Source organism: Papaver somniferum, chromosome 7 (genome assembly GCF_003573695.1).
Source record: "Papaver somniferum cultivar HN1 chromosome 7, ASM357369v1, whole genome shotgun sequence".
Lineage (NCBI taxonomy): Eukaryota > Viridiplantae > Streptophyta > Magnoliopsida > Ranunculales > Papaveraceae > Papaver > Papaver somniferum.
The window spans coordinates 250223544-250249972 of record NC_039364.1 but is presented as its reverse complement, the minus strand read 5'-3'; the positions used below and the strand labels follow the sequence as shown (position 1 = coordinate 250249972).

The 26429-nt window shown below is 35.9% G+C and overlaps 1 protein-coding gene, 1 long non-coding RNA gene and 1 pseudogene across 11 annotated transcripts; 1 reads left to right on the top strand and 2 right to left on the bottom strand.

The window, feature by feature from the left end:
• The first annotated feature begins 11348 nt into the window (after positions 1 to 11348).
• Positions 11349 to 18506, top strand: LOC113300117 (probable apyrase 7). 6 transcript variants are annotated; one of them, XR_003335449.1, is made up of 6 exons: positions 11349 to 12790; positions 12967 to 13352; positions 16557 to 16626; positions 16824 to 16866; positions 17265 to 17304; positions 18026 to 18381. XR_003335449.1 is itself a non-coding variant. In XM_026549301.1 (3 exons), exons 1-3 carry the CDS (start codon positions 11659 to 11661, stop codon positions 16848 to 16850), a joined length of 1545 nt encoding a protein of 514 aa, XP_026405086.1. In that variant the 5' UTR covers positions 11349 to 11658; the 3' UTR covers positions 16851 to 16999. The 6 variants fall into 6 exon arrangements, 4 of the variants coding, with proteins under 4 accessions (XP_026405086.1, XP_026405087.1, XP_026405085.1 ...); XR_003335448.1 differs by lacking the exon at positions 16557 to 16626 and having other exon boundaries at positions 18026 to 18506; XM_026549301.1 differs by lacking the exons at positions 16557 to 16626; positions 17265 to 17304; positions 18026 to 18381 and having other exon boundaries at positions 16824 to 16999.
• On the bottom strand, positions 14399 to 16565 carry LOC113300119 (annotated as a pseudogene).
• Positions 18507 to 21311: 2805 nt separating the features above from the next.
• On the bottom strand, positions 21312 to 24937 carry LOC113300116. 5 transcript variants are annotated; one of them, XR_003335444.1, is made up of 7 exons: positions 24696 to 24934; positions 24315 to 24582; positions 24004 to 24203; positions 23628 to 23922; positions 23140 to 23477; positions 22101 to 22265; positions 21312 to 21600 (listed from the first exon to the last, which is right to left on the bottom strand). It is a non-coding gene; the product is annotated as an uncharacterized LOC113300116 (long non-coding RNA). The 5 variants fall into 5 exon arrangements; XR_003335445.1 differs by having other exon boundaries at positions 24004 to 24189; XR_003335446.1 differs by having other exon boundaries at positions 24004 to 24189; positions 24488 to 24582; positions 24696 to 24931.
• Positions 24938 to 26429: the final 1492 nt, after the last annotated feature.

Sequence of the window (26429 nt, the reverse complement as noted above, 5' to 3'; positions counted from 1 at the left end):
AAACAGTCCATTATGAGTTAGACCTTTTGAATCCTGAACCCTTAAAATTAAAAGATTTTGTGCTTAAAAGTAAACCTGTTGAAAATTTGGTTTAGGGGTGATTCATTCGGTTTTTCACTCTCACTCCCATTTAAGTCCAATTTTAGTGTTTTGAAACTTTCTTGTCTCTACACTTTTTCTTTTGGGTTGATCCTCAACTCTTTAGATTGTTAGTGTATGGTGAATTTTTTGTATATAATCCAGTAGATAAAATTTTAAAAAACCCTTTTGTTCCTTTTGTATATATTTTGCTAATCCAATATGATCTCGGCTGAAATATGTTGGATTTTTGCCTTGAATAACGGAGTTTTAATTCTGCTTTCGCCGAAATCGGGTATTCTCTCTCCTTTTACTCTACTCAGCATGTCCCTTTCCATATGTTGCATTTTAATTCTTTCCATATTTTGAAACATTGAGGACAATGTTTAGTTTAGGTTTGGGGGTATAGAGTAGATACCATGATAATTGCCATAATTAAAAACGAACTCCTTCTTCTTTTGAAAAAATTGAAAAATTCCAAAAAAAAAAAAAAATTGAAAAATCAAAATTCAAAAAAATTAAAAAATGAAAAATCATAAAAAATGGAGCTCATTTACCTTGAAATGTTGACTCTTGTGCAAATATGTATTTTTATTAGGAGTCTTAGTCTAGATATTTAGGCACCCTGATTCTAGCACAATTCACATAGTGATAAGAAATTTGCACGCGCACGATCTACCAATACATGTATGGCCTCGATCTTCAAGGTGTTGGATAGGAAGTTACGATTGCCAATCACTTTAGAATACTGAACGAAACTTGACTAGCTTGTTCTTTGGTTGGTTGGGATAGAAGGTGGAGGTTACATTAAGAAAACAACCATCGAATTTAACTGGGTGCATCAAAAAGGGCTACCTCTTGCAAAGTGTCATGTAATCTTTTGTTTCTTTTTGTATGTATCAAAGTCAGTGTTTTTAAAAAAAAAAAAAAAAAAAAAAAAAAAAAAAAAAATATCAGAAAAATACAAAAAAATCAAGTATTTATCAATTCCATCATCTCTTGTTCAAAAAATAAAAAGAGAGAATAGTCAATGTAAATAAGAGTCATGTAATTAGTCATCTTTTGTTGTTTCGTTGTAATAAGCAAGGAGGGTGTATGTCATTGATGTACAACGCGAGAAATTGTGAAATACCTCCAACTCATTCACAATTCTCGTAAAGTCCGGACAGCTAGCTAGATTTCGACCTCAGTTCTTAGCCTGAGAAACTATCTCTTGGTGATTAGTAGTCATGACTTCAGATCTTTCTTTACACATGTGTAGATACACTTTACACTCTTATCACATGTCTTTTTTTGTTATCAGTGCTAGGATTGTGCCTTCGATAGCTAGATTGACATCTCCATTTTGCTGTGAGCTTAAACTGTTTTGCACATGTCACGTTTGATGGAATCTGAGCTTATATTTTGTCCTTAGGTTTTGTAGGCACACCTCTGGTAAACCTTCACGAGACTTCACTCGTCCACTAGGGACACTTAGTGGTTTAAAAGGCTTAGTGCATACGCTAAATGCATTCGAGAGACCAGCGACAGTGGTATAGTTAGGATTTCCTTAGTTTTGTTTTACTTGAGGACAAGTAAAATTCAGGTTTGGGGGTATTTGATGAGTGCTAAAAAGTGCATATTTCTATATATTTTTCTTGGCTTTTAACTCATCTTTTGTGCATTAATTCTACATTTTATCCCATATTCTGTATTTTCATTGTTTTCAAGAATAAATATTTTTCTTAATTAATTTTGCATTTTTAGGTAATAAATAAAGTTCGGATGAGTCGCGGAGCGAAAAGAGCAGAAAAGTAGTGAAAAGCCGGGAGAAATTACGCAAGGAAGCCGCGAAGAATGGTGCGCACAACCTCATTTTCTACACACAAAAGCGCCTCCGTTCTCAGCCATCAGATCATTTCTCAGAAGCATCCGACGGTCGCTCCCTCATAGATCATCAAAATCTGATGTCTCTGCCGAGCACCACAGCGCTGAAATTCCAAGCCTTCAGATTAGATGGTAGTTGAATCCAACGGTCGCTCCATTGCTGTGCATCAAAGTTTGATATCTCCGCCTAACACTACAACACCTAACTCCATCTGGCATCGTTGATTTTGTTGTATCATATAATCCAACGGTCGGTCATCGCTTGCCTCCGCATCACCGTCCGATCTACCAACCATCTTCGCATCTCGCAGCTCAGAGTCACAGAACATCAAAACTAGATACACCCGCCTCACACCCTAGTGACCGAGCACCATCCACCTAACCAAACAACCCCTTCTCCCAACCAGTCGACCTTCTCCTCCACCCACCCCTCTGCAGAACCATCTCCCTGCAACCATGTCCTGCCACCACCTTCTCCACCTCTGTCACCACCTGCTCCGCCACCCACCTCTGTCACCACGTCAAACAATGATAACCCATCATTGTTCCCATCCCCCTAGTCCATCTAATTCACTTATTTCACACATTTTCAACCGAAACCCTAAAGTGTGAAATAGGTAAATTGGGTTGAGCTAGAGTGAAATTGAAGGCATGGAGAGGTAGAGAAGGACAAGTAGAGTAATGGGTTGCGTTCAATTTGATGTTGCTACATCAAATTAGGTAAGAATTCACCAACCCTAGCTCTGTCAGTTTGGGAATTTTTTTTGTAGAACCCTAATGTGTTGTGGGTATATATAAGACTGTGGGTATGTTGTAATAGTTATGTTATGGACTAGCCAACATCCAGGACTTTCATGTCCTGTTAAATTCAATTTCAGCTAATTTCTGTTAAATGTTCATGTTTCAGTTAAATGTGCTTGTGTTTGCTTTGTTCTGTTAATTGCTTGTCTTCTGTTATGTTAATGTGTTAGCCTGTATCAGTTCATTTTCCTGTTAATGTGTTATGCTTAGTTTCATGTTCATGTTGTATTCCTGTTATGCTTATGTCCTGTTAATTTTCATATTTCAATCAATTTCAGTTCAATGTGTTATATCCCTGTTAATGCTATGTTATGCTTATGTCCTGTCTTGTTAAATGTATCCTGTAATGTGTAGATGTTTGTATGTTGTTCAATGTTAGTTCAGTTAGTTGTGATCATGTTTGTTGTTGCCCCTTTCACTGTCAATTCTACTCACTGTTAAATGTTCACTGTTTTATGTAATTTGCTGTCACATCTGTTGGAATGCTAGGCTAGATATCTTGAAGCATTGATGTGATTGTGCAATGGCAAGAAATCAGTGCTCATAGCAAGCTGATTTTCTTGCCATTCTTGTTGTATGCTTAGGTTGTAGTGTTGGTTGTGCATTGGGAGGAACTAGTGCTCATAGCAAGCTAGTTTTCTTCCCATTCTATTTGTGATTGCCTGTATTATGCTTTAGCCTAGCCTTGCTTCATTTCAGCTTCACCTCATCTTTGCCCTTGGCCTTAGGCCTTGGTTCATCTCATTTTGTTTTGCTTTTGTGCATTGTTTTGTTTTCTGCTGTTTAGTTCTTTCATCGCTTTGCATTGTTTGTTTCCCCTGCTGCTATTTCTTTTCCTGTTAATTGCTTCCTTTTTTTCTCTTGGCCTTGTGCTGCTGTGCAGCACTTGTGCTGCTGCTACTTCTTTTCCTGTTGTGCACTTGCCTTGCTGTGCACTTTCATCTGCTGCACTGTTGCTGCACTGCTTGTGCAGTTGCTACTGCTGCTACCACTTCCATTGCAGCTGCTGCTGCTGCCTTCCTGCAGTTCCTGCTGCATTACTATCTGCCCTGCAGCTGCTGTTGCTGTTTTCTTTTACTGCCTTTGATTGCCTGTACATTCTGCTGCTTTTTGCTTGCACTGCTCTGTGGCTTAGGTCTTTGCCACTGTGCTGTTTTCCTTTGGCTGCTGCTGTTGCAGCTGCTGTTGCTGTTGCCCCCCTTGCAGTTGCCCTTCTGTTGCTGCTGTAGCTGCCTCCCTGCAGCTCCACTGCTGCCTCCTCCCCAAAGGCTTAGCCACAATTCATTAAGGCCCATTCATAGTTAACCAAAGCCCAGGTTTGAACTAAAAGTTGAAGCCCAACTCATTAAAAATCAAAGCCCAATTCAACCAACTTGTGGGCTTATTCCATAAGCCTAAACTCAAAAGCCCAAGACCAAACCAATTGAGTCCAAGGCTCAGTTTACCTCAAAAGCCCAAGACCTAAAGCATTTTATTATAAACAAACCCAAACCCATTAAGCCCAATAGTTCCAAAGGGGTCTTCTAAGCCCAAAGCAAATCTAGGAACCCAAATAGCTAAAACACTTCCGAAACACACCCGATCTCTGTGGATCGACCCGTACTTGCACGAGCTACAACTGACGACCGTGCACTTGCGGTATTACTGTAGGCCCCCGTTTTTATTTGCGCTCAATTTCTATACCCTTTCGAAGCCTACCACCCACGCCCCCAGCTCTAGTGTTCCACCATCCCCCTTTGGAAAGAGGTTTGCTCAGGTTTATATTCACTCTAGCAGAGATCATAGAACCATAAGTTGGTCGACAGTTCTCTGGTTTGGTCCAGACTTTTGGCCCCAATTCAACAAGAGCTTCCTCTATCACTTGAACTGAGTGGTGTTCAAGAAACGGATTTTTGAACTGAATAGTCCACTCCTGATGGTTAAACTTCCAGTTTTGTAAAGGAATTTAACCATATTATCTAATTAAACAATTCCAAAAACAAATCTTTTACATAGCAGACAAAGGTCTTGATGAGGTCTCAATGGTTATATTATCTTCTTCTTTATTTTCTCTTTCTTCTTTATTTTATCTCTACTCATTTATCTCTCTTCTTAACATAAACAAAAAAAATAATTAAAACTAAATCTCTCAAAATATAAGTCGAAAATTAATAAATTTTATATATTCAGAAAGGTCTCGATGAGATCTACGCAACAAGTACCCATTGTACTATGTTTTGAACTTTATTTTTTTTGGTATAATCGGCCGACATTAGGAGGCCTCTATACGGTGATTTAGAATGCATTTTTCCGTCACAATGTTTCCACAAAAAAACAATTTTATGAAATTAAGCTCAAATTTAAGATAATCATAAGAATTGTTCAGCAATTTTTGTAGATTACAATCAAACAAACAAATTACATGTTCAAACTTCATCAAAATATTTGTTAATTTGATTGGAGTAGATCAATTTGTCCTTCAATTATTTTCCAAACTATAAAATGAAAAAAAAATCTGTTGATTTTGTTAATTTGATCGAACCGAAGCTTTTATACTTCAACCCATTGATTTTAAGCTTGAAACATGATCAAGTTTGATCATTTGCAGAAGAAGATACTGAAATTGCAGAGTTACAGACTTACAGTATCAGAGAATCGGGTGAATAAGATGATGGAATCTGGGTTGGATGCGGATCGACTAAGTGACCGGGTCACTTACACATTCAACACAGTGAATCACCGATATACACAAATCTAATTTCTTATTCTTTTCACTAGAATCACTAAAAATGAACATCTCTAGAGTCTAGAGAAGATTTGAACTGCATAACCTACAAAAGTTAAATTTAAAAACCTAGTTATGTTCTCTACTCTATAACAACTTAGGATGGATCATCATCTCTTCATTATTCCTTATACAAATCATTCAAAAAATGTAACAACCATTCAAATTTTAGTGAATTTCATACATACAAACACAAAATTAAATTAATGAGAAGAAAATTTGGAAAACAGAAATCTTGAAAATGAGAAAAAAGAAAAAGAATAATTACAAAAAAAAATGAATGAGAGATGAAGATCAAAGTAAGAAATTCTCCTGTAGATGACAATTAGAAGAAGCGAAGCTAAACTTAGGTTAAACACTTGGTCTCTTTTTTTTAATGTGAGAGAGGAATACACGTTCATGCTTCAAAAAATAAAAATAAAAAATGCACGTGGTTATTCACATGTGCCCTTGAAATTCAAGTAGTCAAATTTACCCGAGCTATATATTTGGGTGAACAAACAATCTCAATATTTAAAAGCTCATCTAAATATTTTTTTTACCCGAGGTAAATTTTTCCCTAAAGATTTCTCTCACCGGAAAATCAGAATACCGGAAATTACTTATTTTCTTATTCATTCGTTCACCACTCTTCTCTACAGACAACAAATTTTACTTAACAAGGTGGATTGCAGGTTTTTTAAACGGTCGTCGGCCACCTACTGCTGTTGCAGTCATCTAGTGGTAGTTCATATCCAAGAATGAATAATACTTTAGAGTACGATAGTTCATTATAGTTTTCCCAATTCATTTTGTAGAATGAACTCGTATATGATTGTTAATTTTAGCAGTTTATTTTGTAGAATGAACTAGTAATAATAGTTCATTTTGAAGAATGGAGTCGTAATGGTACTTCATTATTATAGTTCATATTGTAGAATGAACTCGCGATAGGTGTTCATATTGTACAATGAACTAATAATGGTAGGTCGTATTTTAGGAATACAATAATTCATTTTGTAAAACGAACCCGTAAGGATAATTAGTTATGCTAGTTCATATTGTAGAATGAACTCGTAATAGGTGTTCATTATGGTAGTTCATATTGTAAAACAAACTCAAATAGGTGTTCATTATGGTGGTTCATATTGTAAAATGAACTCGTAAATTGTGGTACATATTGTAGAATGAACTCGAGATAGGGGTTGATATTGTAGAATGAACTCCTAAATGTATTCATACGATATAATGAACTCTTAATAGTAGTCATTATAATAGTTCATTTTGTAGAATGAATTCGTATGTTAGTTCGTCCTCGAAGTTCATTTTGTAGAATAAACTTGTATGGTAGTTCATTTAAGCAGTTTACTTTGAAGAATGAACTAGCTAGCATGGCAGTTTACCCAAGTAGTTATTTTGTAGAATGAACTCGTATGGTAGTTAATTTTATAGTCGGTTATTAACTAAAGGATAACATAAAAATGAAAAGCTTCGAAATATATTAACAATGGTACTCGTTGGATAAATCTCGTCGAGAGCTTTCCGAATAAATACAATTTATTGTTTTTTGATTATGGTTCAGAAGATATTTAATTTTTAAATTTATTTATTTATTTTTATGAAGAGAGAGAAAAAATAAAAAGAAAAAATAGTATTTTGACACCGTGATAAAAATGGTGACGTCCTTGGTGACGTCATTTTGCGTGGGTAATGTTCACTCTAGGACAACTAATAATTTTTTTAGACCAAACTATAAATATATTTTCAAAAAGACCTTAGAGCGATTCATCAAGTCAACATGACCAAACAGACACATTTATTCTAATACTAGGACTATTTGATAATTTCTACTTTATTTTAGAAACCTCATATGGGGTTGTTGATTACAATAGTGGGGTTGTTATAATAAGACAAAAACGGGTCACCAATTAGTAGTTTCAAAAACCCCTTATCTAAATATTTTTTATAATGGTTAAACAATCCTCATTAATTTAATGTTAATAATCTAATTAGCTAATAATTAGATTAGTGAATCTTTTATACTTAGTTGAACAATGGGAAGAAAAAGTGGAGAGGAAGAAAAAGAAGATTTTGGAGATTTATTTGAAAATACCTAGATTTTGATTCACTCAACCAAAATGAGCGATTCCAGTGAAAATTTCGAGGTGGGTGAATCTTTATACGATATAGAAACCAGATATATTACAAACCTCGTGATGGAGATCCAAGAATTTTTCGATTTCCAGAGCGATTTACGGTTGGATTTTTCTATAGAAGCCAACATAGGACACATTTACGACTAATATTTGATGAACTTTCAACTGTAACCGGTTAAAATTTAGAAAAACCCAATCGTAAACCAGTTACGGCTAAAATTTTATCTTATCTTATCGAGACGAACCGTAAATCTGTTACGGTTGAGATTTTGATTTTCTAACTAGAATCTAACCATAATTCATTGTGCATGGATATATTCATTGCTTCGTATCGCACTAGTTACGGTTGGCAAAGAAAAATACAACCAACCGTAGACTGAATTACGGTTGATTTTGGTGCTTACTCTTACAACCGTAAATTATTATATATTTGGTTTTTTGGTTTCTAAGATATAGAAAAGAATATCTAGATTATTTATTACATTAAAATTTTTTAATCAACGGACGACAAGAAGCTGGTTGGAATCCTAGCGACAAGCTGGGCTCCAACACCTTTCTGTATCACAATCCCTGATATGTGAAGAAAGAAATTACATTTCTTTGCACCAACATCAAACCTAGACAAATGATTATGCAGCCTCTTCAAGAAATCAACTGTGTCATCACCAAGTTCACCAAACTTCCTGAAAGCCAAAGTGCCAAAGCCATAACCTTGAGCCAAACATTTTTGTCAAAGTATTTCTTCATTTTGCGAGTAATAGCATTGATTAAAGCTGAACCAGGCCGAAAAGCACGAACCGCTCCACCAGTAAAGGGAAAAACCCTAGTCACATCTAAGTACATGACACAACCACTATCCCAATTGTAAACTTAAATTTCCGCAGGTCGTAAGGCACCACCATCATTGACCATAAACCCCAAGGAAACTTCTTTCCTAGCTGGAACGCCTGCTCGGAAACACATATCAGCAATAGAGTCACGTACAAGGTCATGCAGAAATTTGAGGGATACCTCATGTGAACAATGTAAGGCATGATCCCAGTAACAATCTATGTCTCAATCATAGAATGCACATTGGTTGTCGTCAGAAAATAATGGGATACCTTAGAAATAACACAAGACAACACTAAATTGCCGCGACCCTACGCGCTGATCGAGACTCTCAATAGGTAAATCTTTGAGAAAGTCCCGAGCATGTTCAGACTTGTTACATTGCCAAAGTTCACACATAGAAAATTTTTCTGGCATCTCCTTCATGACAAACATCAAAGTGTTTAACTTCCAAGGGCTTCATGGGATGATGAGCAGATAAATCAACATTGACATTAGGACATAGACTGGAAAATAAATCTATGGCATGTTGTTGCATACCAATATCCGGACCTTGCAAAGAAGTATTACGCAAAATAATGGTCTGAAGGGGCTTGGTTTGGATATGCGACGCCAAATAGCAATTGTGAACCGTCTCTGCCATGAAATATAAGCTCAACTCTCTATGTCTTAGAGGCAAAGAAGCTAACCAAAGCTGTAACAAACCCATACCCATACCATTATTAGTAACAGAATGATGTAAATGTTATGCTAAATTTGAGAAATACAAAGTTGTGGTTTATATTTCTTAACTTACGGTTGGTCTCGATGAATTTTAAACCAACCGTAAGTGTTTGTTTTGTGTCATTATTTAGGTCGATTTTTGGATAGTTTATTTTTCTGGTGATTGGATTCTATAGTGCTGATGTATGACGTTGTTTAGAACCAAATAAAGCTTCAAAAACAAGTGTAAGTACTATGAAAAATAATACCATAGTTTTGTTCTCCATGACTAGGTTTATGAGAGGATTGAAAAGTTTAGATAAATATGATTTCACTCACTTGGATTTGAGTACGATAAATGCTTCATGGATCACATATATGTTTAGATTGAGAAGATTTATGGTTCCTTCAAACAAACAAACAAAAAAAGATCTATAAAAGTTGTGTATCTAATTGGATGTTGATCTTCTATCATAATATGAATACTTACTGATGTAACTTTCATCAAATAGAACCATGATTGTAGATGCAGATAAAATGAACGTGAAACTGAGTAGCGTGATCAAAATTATACTCAATATAGTGATTGGTGCGAGTAATCCTACCATACTGTCACTTGATTCTTAAAATGAAAAAACTTTAAAAAAGAAAGAAAAACCCCTGAAATTTCTAAGCTCTTAACTGCATTTAGAGAAAATTTACTGAATCAATGAATGACTTTTTTATTATATGTGTATCCAAACTAATTTTGATTACAGCATGAACCAAATAAGTAGGATGGAAACTGGAATAAGTCAAGTTTCCCAACCAATTTGCAGTAAACAAGACCTTTAAGCTGACATATTAAGCTGTTTTTGTTGTATATATACGATAAATGGGAGTCCATCTCTGAAAACTAGACCCCATATATTTTTATACATTTATAGTATTGTATACCATTAAACGAATATACATATGGTGTACGATGCATGCTTGGTTAATTCGTTTTCTTCACATCAGCTCCTTTCCTTTGCCCGTCGAACAATGATAATCCAGCTTCAACCATTGGAATAATATTGATTCAACGTAGAGATGAAAGTTAGCAATGTACCAAAAAAATGAGAAAGGTTTTACATTCGATGTAGATGCGATACTTTGGAGATGCAACAAAATTTACCGTTGGGTTTCCTATATTGAAAGTCAACCATAACAAAATGACGGTTGCAAAACCCAACCGTGAGTCGTACGGGTGGTTCCTTAGATATCAAAACCTAACCGTAAAATCAAAACTACTTGGACAAATTTGAATTTCCAAGATTATCTACGGTTACTAATGTGCTCAGTCGAAGCCAACCGCAATATGATTACAGATAGAAAACCCAACCGAATTTTCACATGCAAATTTGAAAATTCAAAATTTACGGTTGGGAGTTCTTCATTTCCCCACCATAATAGATTCAAAAATTGAGATTACAGTTTGCAAATGAAAAACACCCAACCGTAACTGTATTTACAATCCTAAATGTCGATTAAATTTGAACGAATCTTACCTAATTCGAATACAAAAACAACAAATAAGAAGCGGGTTTCCCGAATTTTACCTCACATAAATTAGTAGGTTTTTTCGGATCGCCGATTAATCAAGATGATGAAAAAAATGAAAAGAGGAAGAGTTACGGTTAAAGAAGATGAACGGGATATGATTATGATTTTGATTTGGTTTTTTATTTATTAGGTTTTCATTAATTGATGAATGAAAGGGTAATTTAGTATTTTCATATGTTGAGTGGTAATTTAGTATTTTTAAATGTCTTTGCGATAACCCCTAACCAACTGATTAGACATTAACATCATGGGCAAATGCCTTCTATTGGAATCGGCAACTCTTATATGGGGTTTCTTCTTTTAATCATGTGTTGATAACGGGCACCGATATGATAGTTTATTTGTTTTCTTTTCCCGAAAACATAATATGATAGTGTATAAACTCGAACTTAGCATATTAGAATTTTACTCAAAAAGTTACTTTTTGATTTCTAGAAGCAAAAAAACCAGAAATTATATGAAAAAAAACAAAAAAAACAAAACCTTTTGCAAAGCAAATACATTTTAGTTCCAATACCTTTTGTGAAAAAAAAAACAAACGACTTTGGCTCCCGCACACAAACTATGAACGGAGGATAAAAGGTGATTTCTGGCCAGTCGTGTATAGTGGAATTAAAAATTGAATTTATTATTCCCAGCGGAAGTGTAGCTGTTCTTCACTTCTTCTTCATCATCACTCACTCCGTCCTTTCTCTCTTATTTGGTTTTGATTATTAAGGACGGGGAAGAGAAGATAGACTCCAAATTATCGGGTTCCGTTTAGGTACGCTGGTCTTACATTTTAGTATCTCCACATATATATATTTTCCAATTAAGATTTACGCATTGATTATAATCTCTAGATCCCTAATTGATCTAGACATAACATAATTTCTTATTCATGTTGGCCGCTTGGCAATGGAAAATAGGAATCTTGTGAATTCCATCAAACTTATGGTTTTGCGTCCGTTTGAATCTAGACGCTCCATCAAAATAATTGTCATAGTTTTTGTGCTTGTGATGCTATGTTCTTATTTGGCATTTAAACCTGGTAAAGCTCATTTATCATACTTTACTGTCGTTTTGGATTGTGGAAGCACTGGAACCCGTGTAAATGTGTACGAATGGTTAGGAAATAGCACAAGGGATAATGGACATCCAGTGTTGTTGAACTCGTTTCCTGATCATTCACCCAATAATTCTCTCCACAAAGATGCTTGTTTATACCACTGCATGCAAACTGAACCTGGTTTGGATAAGTTTGTTCACAACTTTACCGGACTACACTCTGCATTGGAACCACTACTTCATTGGGCAGAACAACAAATTCCCTCTGAAAGACATCAAGATACTTCTATCTTTCTGTTAGCCACTGCTGGGCTGAGAAGATTGCCGAGTCATGATGCAGCTTGGATTTTGGAAAATGCAGAGGCTATTGTAAGGGAACTCCCGTTTATGCGTAGGAAAACTTCTATAAGGATACTAACTGGACAGGAAGAGGCTTATTATAGTTGGATCGCTCTTAACTACAAAATGGGGACACTGAACAGTTCTTCCAGTTTATCCACTTTAGGAGTTCTAGATCTGGGGGGTTCGTCGTTGCAGGTAGTAATGGAAATCGAAGAACTGACGGACGATCAGAATTCACTGCAGCTAAAAATTGATTCAGTTCAGCACCAAATTTTAGCATATTCACTGCCCAGATTTGGTCTAAACGAGGCATTTGAAAGGACAATTATCATGCTTAGTGAAGAGACTTCACTCACAGAGAGTATTGATGGCAGACTTCAACTCAGACATCCATGTCTGAGTTTGGGATTTGTTCTGAACCATACTTGCGATGGCTGTTACCTACCAAACATCTCTACTTCAAACAATGTAATTGGTCAATTTCAGAGAAATGCGTCCACCTTGTTTTCTCTGATAGGGGATTCAAACTGGAAGCAGTGTAAGAGAATTGCTAAGGCTGCTGCAACCCATTCAAACAATTTTGATTGGTCACGATTAACTAAGGGTAAGAACTGCAAAGAACGATCGTCATCCTCTAACAGTGAGTGCATTCAGACCCACGGGCTTTCTGCTTTGATTTTGTTTAGACTTCATGTTTCCTCAAAACATCTGTTGTGCAAGTGCAACTTTTATATATACAGTATTCAGATATGTTTTTTCTATTGCTTAAGAATCTGGTAATTTACTATTGCGTTGACTTCTATGCTGTCTTTGCAGGCACAAATTCAAATTTGATATCCGCCCCTCATCCAGTTTCACGGTTTCATGCTTTATCTGGATTTTTTGCCGTTTACAGTATGTTAGATTTGAATCCAAGAGCTAATTTGACAAAAATTTGGAAGAAAGGCGAGCAAATATGTTCTGGGTCGTGGATTGACTCAAAGAAAATTTCTGGAAACAGAAAGTATGCGGATCAATTCTGTTTTCGAGTTCCATATTTGGCATCTCTCCTTGAGGATACATTATGTTTGGGGGACACAGAAATTAACTTTGGCCCTGGAGATGTTTCTTGGACGTTAGGAGCTGCACTGGTGGAAGGAGAGCACAAATGGCTAAGTAATAAAGAACCTCAGGCTGGTAGTTATAGTCTGAAGCTTACTGAGGTCATCCCTTATCCCATTTCTTTATTTACTGTATGTTTGTGTTTTATTTTAATTGTTTACCGGGATCGGCTTAGGCAGACATCATTGTTGTTGGTGTCAGTGCCAGGCAAAAAGGGTGCTTCCACTGGGGCATCATTGCCATCTTACTTTTGTCCAAAAAGGCAACTGAATTAGTCATTGTTACTGCTTCAGTTAGAAAACACAAAGTAACCTTAGCATTTTTTCGTTTGCCGATGTATACTTGTAATTTTTCTGTGTATTTCTTCTTTAGTGTCCATCATATTCTTTTCCGCATCTTTCCTATTAGAGGAGATATGCCATCAAAAATTTACATGGAAAGGGGTTGTATCGGTCTAAATTATCTTAATGAAAACAATTTCTACTCTTGGCTTGATTTTGATATTTGATGTAGGTGGGACCGAAAATCATTTAATATATGTTTTAGGATTTAAATATGCTCTACATTTTTTCCCCCTGTTAGGTTAATACTTAGGGAAATGGAGAATTCGGGAGTAGTATCATCTTTTGGGTAGAGAAATCAAATGTTAAGATCTGGAAAGCTAATCCAAGCTTAGTTAAATCAATCAATCTGCGTCGTCGGCTATTCTGATTAGTTAGCAACATATTCAAATGTCATTATAATCCTTGAAGTGATTACCCAAACTATTAATTGATTGTGACATACCTTATATCACTCAGTCTCACTCAAACTTTTGAGTGTTAGTATGTGAGAAAATTAGGTTGTATATTGCAAAAATAGACCCCACACAAGAGAGGAGCTCAAGTAAGCAACTGTCACATTGATTGGGTTGTCAGGGCCTGATGATTGAACGCCATGCAGCACTCGTATATGAATGTGTTTTACATGTTTATACTATGTTTCTGTGCTGTGCTGTTCTTTCCTTCCTTTTCTTTTTTCCTCGTTCTGTTTATATGTAGAATAGAAAGTATCTAACTATCCCTATTTTGTAAAGACACACACAAAATAGAAAAAAAAAAAAGAAAAACACGAGGTCCTTTGTGGATAAATGTGGTGAAGAACAACATATAACAAGATTTCTGTATTTCACAAAGGAGCGTAATAAAAACTTAATATTCAAGTTTTCACAAATATAGAGGAATCGAAAAGAAGAAAAAGACCATACCTAACTAAATGAGTACAAACCACTCTTGATACCATAACTGACATAACAACATAGCAGTCCACTACTATTCACAGTTTTAACCCTTTATGGTAGTATTCACAAGGAAGATTTGGATACATAAACAGTTTATAGCCTTTTCGGAGTTTTAGACAGAACTAAAACATATTGTACGTTCCAGTGGTAGTTGTCAGACAGTAGTGGATGAGGTTCCATTAGTTGGTCTTAGTTGAGAAGCGATTTTTCTGCCTCGTTCACTTTTGCTGGTCTCTGCGAATTTCAAGCTTCCCAGATGTTTACCTTCCTCTTTCTCTCTAGAATTCCACTCAGATGCATAATATTCTTCTTCAGTGGCATTTTCTGCAGTTGATGGACCAAAAAACATTCCACCCCATTGTGGGAAAGTAGATCAAGGCTAATGGGAGCGTACAGCATATGATCATAATACCCATTAGGGTTATCCCTGTTTCTTTAGAGTATTGAGCACCTTTGAAGAAAATGACTTGCGTTAAAACTGCACCCACATTTCCACCGGCTCCTGTCATTCCTGATATGAGTCCCAACGATCTGAAAAATCAATTGGCATCAGAATTTAATACCTAATCTGCTACTAATCATGGATGATCCTAAAACACTGAACAAAAACAAGTAATTCTCACACTGGCATTAGTGTCTGTAACTTTGCATTGTTAGTATTACAAAGAAAAACAGTGACATACTCAAATTGTTGAGAAAATAAAAATTAGCGCAGGATGAGTGATGAGTTTGTAACAGAGCAGCTAAAGAATGAAAAAACTTGCCTTCTAGATACGAAAGGAACTACCCCAAAGGTTAGTCCACATGCAGCTTGGACGAAAACGAAAAAATCAGCATCACTGTTATTGATGGACCCAATGATCCTACTCTTCCTAGAACAACACACAGTACTCCTCCTGTAGTTTGAACTAACCATAAACTTCAGATCCTACCCCTCATCCCATACCTGTTTGCCATGAAATCGGAGAACATTCCGCCACCAGATTGAGAAACAAAATTCGCTAACCCAAAACTTGCTGCAATAAGTCCAGCAGTGTGGAGTTTCAGATTGAACATATCAAAAAAGTACTCCGCAATTATGTTATCTACTGTCAGTTCGCCTCCGAAACTGTACCCGTAACCCAAGGCCAAAATCCACCCCCTGTAATTTTTGATCCCATAGTAGAAAATTTCTGACATTTTATCCTTTGCTTTCTCCCCAGAGTTCTGAAGCCTTCTAAAATTACCTTCTGGCAGGTCATGGCCAAAAAAGAAGACCATGTATGCTGTAATGGTTTAAAACAGTGCAGGATGAAAAAAGCAATCCGCCAGGCAGTGAAATTGGTTGATCCCATTTTTCTGATCAGTTCATAGACAAGGGGCATTAGGAGCTGGGTGGCCCCGCCATCGAGGTTCCCCCAGCCGGCTGCAACACCATTTGCGGTCCCGACGACCTTAGCGGAGAACATTGTGCTCATCCAGAACTGGGTCGAGACGAAGGTGGAGAGTGAGAAACCAGTGAAAAAGCGAACAAGGAGGAAGGAAATAGGCGAATTTATAGTGGCAGTGAAGTAAACTGCTGGTGAAGTGAGAAGGATGAGTGCTGAAGAAGCAAGACAGGGACCCCAGAGGTCACATGCAGTCCCCATGACAAGCCTCGCAAAGACCGCACCAGAGACAGAGGGTATTCCTGCATTTCCGATGTCAGTTGCGGTGAGATTGAGGCTGTCACGTATAATTGGGAGGAGGGGTGGGGCTGCAAAAGTGGAAACGAAACAAGCGAAGAAGGAGATCCATGAAAGATGAAAGGCTCGCATGTGGGGTTTTGCTAGCGATAGTATTTTGAACTGAGTTGCCTTATTATCAGAATCCACAGGAAGAGCAAAGGTAAGGCGCTCTGATTCTGATAGATTTCCTTTGTCTTCCATTGTAGAGTGATTTAGAGGTGGTGAATATGCAAAATTATGAGAAGATCAGATTTATTTGTATTGCTTTCTATGTATAAGTGCTGCAATAAAGGTTGATATCTTCTTGGTTTTCTTTGCAGATAAAGAGATGAAGACCCATTTTTATAAGCTGTTTATCAGTTAATATACATGAATCCAGAGAGTGATGAGGTAGTAAGGTTGAGTGTATCTTTAGAGAATACTGAGTTCCTATATTTATCTTTAGCAAGTTGGATATATAAAGCAGTTTAAGAATTACTTACTGAATATATAAAGTGAATTCACTGCCTTTTCTGATGTACTGAGAGATTAAGGTTTGCACGTTTTCTTTTCTACATTTCTGATTTGATGTTTTGTGTTATAAACAGATGGCTCTATGGGTTTCTGAATGGTGAATCTGAGGATCCAAAGGTGCGTATTTATTCAAGTTTCACTGTCTTTTGTGACTTTAACATGGATACAAAACAGAGGTTTAAGGGAGCTTAATATCGAAGATCTCAGGTTTTGTTCATTTGCTATAGTGATCTTTGTCAATGACTAGTTTGTATTTAACTTGAATTATAAATGGTTTTTGTCAATGTCTACTTGGTATTCAATTTGGTAATTATGAACTAAGCATAAAAAAATTGAGTTGGTGAAGTTTTGACATTTGAAGATCCAATTATGTCCAAGGACTGTGGACAGGTCTGACTCGGTTCATCTCCTTCATTGTACTTCGTGTTCATTTTCAAAAAGACATAACTGCCCAAACTTTGAACACACTCTCTCTCTCTCTCTCTCTGTAATGTTCATTGTTTATTATGATGCAGATTTCTTGTAACAAGGGATCAAACAAGGAGAATATCCGAGGTACTTTCTATTGTTCTCAACAATTTTTGCTCGTGGTTTACTAAGCACTGGATAGAAGGGCATATTTCATTGCCTTAGATAATAAAGAAGAAACAATATATGTGTCTTGTCTACATGTGTGTTTCTCTGTAGCATTAGCAAAATCACTAAAAACTAGCAAGCAAAACAACATAAAATCTCATCTTGTATATGTACTTTTTTAGGTATAATGCAAGACTGCTTAGGCCGGCATTGTTTGATTTCTGTTTGTTTTCTTTATTTATTTTTAGTAATAAAGGGTAGTTTAGGAACTAAAGGTGTGGTAGAGTTAACAACCATAGTTTATGTAGTAAGTAGTTAATGATCCGATTAATGGTACACCAGAATATTCAGTTGGGAGGAAAGAATCATAATATTTTATGAATTTATAGATTCCTAGGTCTGACCTTGAGATGTACTCCCAGTTGTCATACTCTGAAATATCTTAGTCCATTACAAAACTGATGCTTTCTTTGCCACCTTGTTTTAGATTCTTTATTGCCATTTCAAAGATTCTCATTATTACCGTGGACTTCATTTTTTTCCTAGTTTTGAGTTCTCCCACTTCATTGATCCTAGATAATAAGTTCTGTATATCTGTGCATTCAATCCTTTCTGACTTAACAGGTCAGTGGTTATGTAAGTATCGATTCCATTTGCTGGTTGGGATCCAATATTGATTGATGGTTCTGGTTATTATTAGGGGAATGCTGGCGAAGGGATAGAAGCAGAACGAGGTAGTTGGTCAGTAGCTTCGTGACGCCAGTTGTTATGGCTGACGTATTACGTTGTAAACCTTAATAACTGGCACATAATGAGTTTTGATGGAAAAGACTACTAAAGTTGTCACTAATTGAGGTTTGTTTACACTCATTTGACCGACTGGTTGCAGCGGCAAACCCTAGTTGTATTACCATACTAGTGATGGAATTGTGTCCACTGACCTGAGTTCACCAGGTCTGAACTAGTCCAATGATGTTGACTTACTCACCAACTTTTTACTGTCTATTTATTTAGGTTCAGATCCCACTGGATTAGTTACTTTATCTATTGCCGTCCAGTAATTTAGATTTATAAATGGATAACCGAATCCATTTATCCGTCTGAAAATTTCAGATATGATCCGAAGTTTTTGGATGCCCGATACATATATCGGGTAATGTTATCAGAAATTTCTCTGTATCGGTAGGGATATAATTGTGGCACTGTCTTATAGGATGGTTATCAAATAAATAAATTAGTTTTAGCTTAAGGAAATGAGATGTGTGTATATATATATTAGGATATGACCCGTGTTGTAACGGTCCGGGTTTTTGGGGGTTGTCTTACCGTGTATTGTGAATGCTTTATCCTCTTTAACTCAAGGCTGCTAATACGGGGTACTAAATTACTTGTGGGTGTGGAAACCAAAGCACTATTAAAATATGTATTTTGTCCTATATGCATATCGGTACACCCCAAAGAATTTGGTACACCCTATTAGCAATCTTGCTTTAACTCATTCTGTGTTTCTCCTGTAATATCGGGTTGTTTATTTATTTTTAGTGTTGTTCTAAAATTACACTCCATGTACTACGTAATATCGGGTTGTTTATTTATTTTTAGTGTTGTTCTAAAATTACACTCCATGTACTACGTTTAGCCTCTGTGGCCCTTCGCGTTGCATACCACCCTGGAAGATATGTGGTGAGTGACAAATATCACTTGCAAGCATTTCTATTTTCTACTTCTAGTAACTTTTTTCTTAACATGGTATGTGGGGCTATCAGGACGTACACTGCTTAAGGGTGGTAAAAGAACATAGGAAGTGCATGAACGTAGTGGAAACCAAAGCACTATTAAAATCCAAGCTACAACAATTTCAAAAAATGAACGTGAAAAAACTCCAACCATCTTTGCATCTAATTTGTGTCTCTACAAAATGTAATAAACAGGTTCATCATACATCACCTATAAAAGTATTATCTGCAAGCACAGTACTTAATTATTTCTTTCAGTGTTGCTAAAGCTCCATATAGAAGACCAACATATTCCTCCAAGTGGTGTACTTATTGAAAGCGATATAGGGTAATATCTAATCTCACCGAACATGTTCAAGAGAAAAATAAAAATAATCAACATACATATAGAATAGAACTAACACCTGATCAATCAGCCTAACCTTCTACAAATGAATAAGCCACTGCAAGGACGTCAAAGAGCCAATAAGAGCAACACCAGCTGAAGCTCACTACTATACGTCCATGGTGACAACCTTTTTAATCCAATTGTTTTGATATCTAAAGCAACTTTCTTTTTGATACTACCGTTATCAAATCGTGTCTTAGTGGCTGTTTGGAATCTCATTATCATAGGTTCAATTCACATGATAATAATTAATATAACATGAAATAAAAAATATATGGAAGTTTCCCTGCACGAAGTAAACGTAATATGTACCATGTAAAAGTTGAAATTGTAATGGTTTATCCAACCCCTGTCTATCCTTACAAAGGAATAAGCCATCTGTCTAGTTCATGTGTTAGCAAGTTTCACTACTCATACGAAGTGGTCTTTCAAAAGGATCTTGGGTAAGTGTTTGCACCTCATTTTAAGTGCTTCCATCAGAAGTAGGGGAGTGTACTGAGCAGTTTCTCAACGTACATCGGAAGGTTGACATGATGATAGAATCATTGTATCAGTTCAGATCTCCACCAGAACAGAGAAAAGAGAAGCAACAACATAGCCCAGACCTAGGAGTGTAAATAATACCCGAAAATACTCGGTCTGCCTGTATCCGCCCGAGCCCGCCTGTACCCTAAGTAGCCCAAAGCCTGTTATGGCCCGTCATGGACCATCCGGCCTGGTCTGGATTAATTTATTGGGCGGTCTCGGGCTTTGCGATTAATTATGATGCCCGGCCTGATACCCGGCCTGGTGCCCGGCCTGAAAGCCTTTTATGTGCCATTAATCATTTAATATCCTCTTAAAAAGACTTAAAAGTTACAATTTTATAATTGTCAATTTTGTGTCAAGAAAAATAAAATATATAATTGTTTTTTTACTTATAATTAACCTTTTCAAAACATTAATGGTAATATATTTTCTTATTAGAAACTTTATTGTACTCTAATTAATTATTTATTATAGGCTAAAATTTAAAATTTGTCAGTGTAATTTAAATATAAAATAATACTATCACTTACGATATGCGATGTTGGAAAGGAAAGGATATTGTATTTAATACCGTTCATTTGAAAATTTAAACTTAAAAAAAAAAAAAAATCAAAATAGTGGCCTGTCCGGCCCGATCTGGCCTGCCCGTATAAAAAGCTGGCTTTGGACGGTCTTTGGGTAGCAAATTATCTACTTGTGCCCGGCCTGTCCAGCCTGAATTTGTTTACGGGCTCACAAATATTAAGCCTGGCCTGCCCGGCCTGTCTTAGTTTTTGGGTCGGGCGGCCCGGCCTGCCCGAATTTACACCCCTACCCAGACCTCTACTGACCAAAACCGGTAATAATGGGAGATTTCGTTATGTCCGAGATTAGTATTTGCGAGTAATTAGCATCAAGAATGGAAATGAGACACTCGCGAGACTGACGCACACAACTTTCCTGGGAAAAGGATGACATCAACAATGAAATACACCCTCCGAATTCAAAGAGTATAATCCATAATTAGTCCGGTGGCAAATGCAAAAGATCTAAAGAAGCTCTTTCCAGTTATCATAATCTGACAGTATCAGAAAAAATAATTGTTAACAAAGAAAAATGCAGAGAAGTTTCTAAAATTGCAGAAGTTCAAATTCCAATGAATGCCAAAGGTAGAGTAACTGCAGTTTATCTCATACCAATAGTAACGATACTCATATAGTTAAGGGGAGAAACATGAATAATAAGGGAAAGTTTTCCACTTACATAGTGCACGACGTAGGACTTTTCGAAGAAATCACGACTCTGTAATCTAACAAAATGATTCATGAAAGCTGAGAAAGTGTCATGCTTAGACATGTTAATCTTGGACAGAGATATATATATAATTGTGTTCGAATGCCAGCATGATTTGTAAGCAGCCTGTGAATTTTCCTACAAAATCTTTTTGACAGGCTTATGAACTAATTTTCAACCATGGAAGATTAATAGACTTCACTTAACAGTTTAATTAACTAAATATGCCCAAAAATATACCTAATTTTTATCATACCCTACTGTTGCTAGTGAACATCATTCGAATACCTGTTAGCCAGACTTTGGAATACCTGTTAACTAAATCGCCAGTGGATTTTTTGATTGGGTGGGCTGCAAGAAAAATCATGCACCATTAGCAAAAAAAAAATCACTTGAGCATTTCAAAATTTAAATAAATGATAGGCTCAAGTTGAATGAATCCTGACGTGCATATTGCGAGCAAGCGGAGAAAATTCTATATATTAACAGAATGCCCTATACTTCAATGACCACCTTGATAAATCAGACTTATTTTCCGAAACCCGTTATCAATTAGCATCAGATTTTAGTAGACTTTCTAATGCATAGCACCATTGGTGCAAGAAAGTACTGAAACTACTAAACAACGCAAAGGGTCATAGCTCAAGCAATTGTTGTACATCCATGTTCATTTGAAGTTGTACAATGTACAAATAAAACACGTTTTTATGTACACATAACATTTAGTTATTTTAGGAAACAAAAAATTGCAAGAAATCTATCACGGACTTACAGTTTCAAAAATATTTGTATAAGAAACTTAAATAAGACTGCAATATAAATAATTTAAAAAAGACGTTGGCGTTACTTACATTATCATCGAGCATTAACACATCTAAGATGGTGACATCATTAATCCCCATGAAATCTAATTTGTTCCGCTTTTGAAAAATCATCCAGGGTTTACCTTCTTCAACCTCCCCTATATGTTTGAAAGTTTTGTAGGTGGTGCGAATCTCGGAAACCATTTGAACAAGCTACAAAAATAAAACTGAGGTTAACAAAGATTAATGAAGAGAGAAAAAATGAAAGTGAAAAAGAAGACGTTGCAACCAAGATTTTATTATTTAACTATTAGAACTCTTTCAGTTCATTTTTATGATCTATAAATGAGCATCATTTTCCACTGATGAATTGTTGGTTGCTCCTCTTGTTCAGGAGCTGATAATTCTACTCAAAAACTTCTAAAACACATATTCTATTTCTTGTTACTCATCGCAAAACTTCATAAATAGATGCTACTTCTGTTTCTGGAGAAGTGATAGGTAGTATCTGATATAGATTTCTCTGTTCACAGTGAGGTCCTCAACTTTCATCTAGTTTAGACCTTAGCTGGTCAACAACATATTACATATTACAATATATTTGTCAAACTTTCAGGTACATCCAAGCTATGCAGTAATGAAGTCACTTTTTAGGAACATTTTAAGAAAAAATATCAATAAGCAAGCATGACATTTCACACAGAAACAACCAAGCTATGCTGGAACAAAATCACGCGCAACGAAACTTCAACAACGCCATATTAGAGTACCTGCTGATCAACAAAACCCATGAATCAAGAATGGGTATTACCTTTTTAGGCAGTGCATCAAGTTCAAATGATGTTTATTAGTATGCTAAGTTGCTTATTCTAATGTATATGGTTTCTATATATCATTCATCTACTGGGAAGTGTTAGAAGGCCCTTATGGATTAGTATACAACTAAGTTAGCGACGGTAATGTTCATTATTATATAGATGGGTATGTTCAATATTGTATGGATCCTACTGTGAGTGGATTAAGTGAACTCCTTTATCAAATAATTGAATATTCAACCAAAATTTTCTATGCATGATTCTCTTCATACCTTAAGCAAGAACTCGAATTCCACATTTTCTGGATCCTCATTTCCCAGCCTCATAGTTTCGCATAAATCTAAGGACTTCACATTGGCTCCACAGGGAAGAGCTCCTAATAGAAGCCCTTACGATCTGTTCACTTCCTCCTATTGGAATGGTCACTTTTAAGTTTAGTCATGCCTTCCTATTTCCACCATCTATTAAAAACAGACATGTAAAGACATCAAAGAGAATTCAAACGTGTTTGGTTTAGCTCGATTCTGTGAGTGCCATCATAGGAGGTTCAGTAGATCTTTGATGCTCGAGATATGATGGACCTCTTGAGAACCCTCTCTATGGAATTGCTCTGAAATGACATATATTAATTACAATGAAGAACATAAGATAATCAATCAAATTCAGTATTTTGGTTTGCATTATGAACGCTCTTGTGAACCCGAGATTTAAAAAAAGGATAAAGAAACAACAACCATAATGAAAATGCAAATACATATACCTTGACGTAAATGGTTTCGGAGACTTTTGTTCTTGATTCTCACCGACTATTCTATCACCACAATAATTTTATAAGCTTTGCCGTCACTAAATATCATCCCACCACAGCTACAGCGATCAACAGGTAAAAGAAGAAGAATATGAGGATGGAATAGTCGGTGAGAATCAAGAAGAGCATTTATCCAAACTTATGAAAAGCATAATCATTTATCAATTTGTTAGTTTCTCTTCTCTTTCAGCTTCTTCTTCATTGCAATGTGCATGCCCGTAATACAGGGGATAACTCCCTTGCACGCCTATGTTACAAATCGATAATCAATTACATGTTCTAATCATAATAAGGAAAAAGATTTTAGAGACAAAGAGAAAGTAGATACCTAGCAATTAGGGGACGTGTATTACTTGAAATTTGGAGAATGTATATATCTGTTCTGTGAATGATAATGAAATTTCATGGCATTTCGATTGTATAAATTTGAAAATTGAAACTCATAGCTTGAACCTCCAAGGTAATCAGCGTCAGAAACAATCAAGCTTCCTACAGCCGTACAAATGTTGATTACCTGCAAAACACCCACTACGAATATCTGATAAACACTCAACATTACAAAATGAGGACTATTAGTACATACGTAGATTACTTTCATGGATTTGTTGATACCCCCATTGATAAAACTTAGGAACTCACTGATGATAAGAAGCAACCCGAAGCAAAAGTCTCTGTATCCATCACAATGTATAATTGTGTATTGCAAATTACATGAAGGATCCTATTGATTAGTTTCTCTAACATTGGCAACCCATTTTCCAAACACCAAATAATACTGAAAAAATGAAAATGCAAAGCCATATATTAAAGACCTGCACAAATGAGCTTCACACATAGTAGTTCAGTGTTGATGTAAATGATTTTCCTGAGATGAATGGTTTCTCAATACGTCCTTTACCTACAAAATCTGCAATAATAAATCAAAAAATTCGCAAAAACAACTCGATTAGAACAACTAAGCCAAAAAAAAATTTAAGAAAAATTAACAAATAAAAAACGTCCAGAATTAAACTTACGCACCATTGACAGTGTAAAGAGTACGGTTTATAAGGAAACTGAGAATCCTCGGAAGATCACCTGTTTTTAACATTTCTAGGAATTTATTAGCAGAAATAATGGACCTGTTGATGAGGAATTTTTTGTTCCGTAACGTATGAAAAACCAATAGAGATTAGGTTGAAGAAGAACACTAATTTGGCAACTGGAGTAAACGGGATTGAACGGCAGAAATTATGGTGGTGGACCGGTGGTAGATGGTAACAGGGATCTTCTATTTGCGTAACGGATGAAAATTGAATGGAGAAAAAACCGAAGTAAAACCTAGCCGAGGCACTTCTGAGACGTCGGATCAGGGGGTAAAAAGGGGAAACATTATCGGCCGTGATTTATCTTTGAAATTTGAGAGCAAATTATAAGCAATTGGAACCATCGATTGCTCACAACGGCACATTCAAAACCGTCGGATCAGGTAACAACCATTTGTTTTTGTAAGATAGATATAAAAATGTAGAAACTGCCGTATAGTCCTAAAAATAATATAATAGAGTGAGTTTGGTCCTGTTGACCTAATCAATTGTTTGTTTGGTCATTTTTTTTACGTATATTAATGTTTGGTCCTATAAATTATTGTTTGGTCCTAGAATGGACAATATCCACGCTGGATGACATCATGGATGATGTAGTTATTTTTTGATAATGGCAGAAATACCCTTTTGGAACCATGTGTATATCCAATCATTAATAGAGATGAAAATCATTTTAGAATCTGTTCTCTCTCCTTTTATTTCTTTTTAGATCTACTTTCTCTTTCAGGTTACTGTTCTTTATTTTTTGCTTATGAAGATGATGATGATGATTGCGATGATGATGATGATGACGACGACGAAGACGATGATGAAGACGATGATGATGAAGAGGATGAAGATGATAAAGAATTTTAAATTCTTTTACTACTATTGTTGTTGTGGTGGTTGAAGATGATGAAGACTTTTAGTATTTTCTTTTCTGATGCTGCTGTTGTTGTTGAAGAAGATGAAGATTTACGTTTCTCTGATATTTGTTCTTCGATTTTAAATGAACTTTCAATTTTTATAGATTTTTGTTGTGTGTTCATGTTAAAGAATAAACTTTGGTTTGTTGTTAGAGCACTGCTCGGTCGAACTCGCAAGTGTGGCTATCTCAAGCTTGTTTGTCAAGTTTAGTTGATCAAAACTATATACTTGATTTCTAGTCTACTTATAGCTATGTCTCGGATTATGATAGAAGTGTGTAGTTGAGATTTAGACTTCATGTCGTTCACCAATTGAAGAAGAAGATTTATTGAGGAGCTTGGAGGAACTTCATCAACAAAAGGTATGTGGAGACTAGAACTTATCTATCACTCAGAAGTCTATTCTATTCTATCTTCTAATGAGACTAAGTCGTACAACTATATAGACTTTTACATTATACACATTTGATATTTCGAGCCGAGTTTATCTCGTTTATCTATTTCTCGAAAGACGTGTTGGAAGCTTTTAGCTTTAGCTAGGTTCATCAATTTATTTTTTGTAAACTAAATATTAAGTCAAAGATGATCATGTGATAATTACCTTGAACATCTTACTTGATTTATGTGAGATAATCATTTGGTGTTAACTTGGGAAGTTTCGTATTGATCGATTAATCACTTGAAAATTACTTGAAGCTAGTGGTATGTGTAAGATTACCATTGTTGTCTTCCAAGGATGTTTCACTGATTAAACGAGAGTTTTA

Bases quoted from the DNA above. Each gene is read 5' to 3' on its own strand.
- LOC113300117 (XM_026549299.1), top strand. From the start codon at position 11,659: ATGGAAAATAGGAATCTTGTGAATTCCATCAAACTTATGGTTTTGCGT. The intron at 12,791-12,966 runs GTGAGTGCATTC...CTGTCTTTGCAG, and splicing joins ACGATCGTCATCCTCTAACA to GCACAAATTCAAATTTGATA.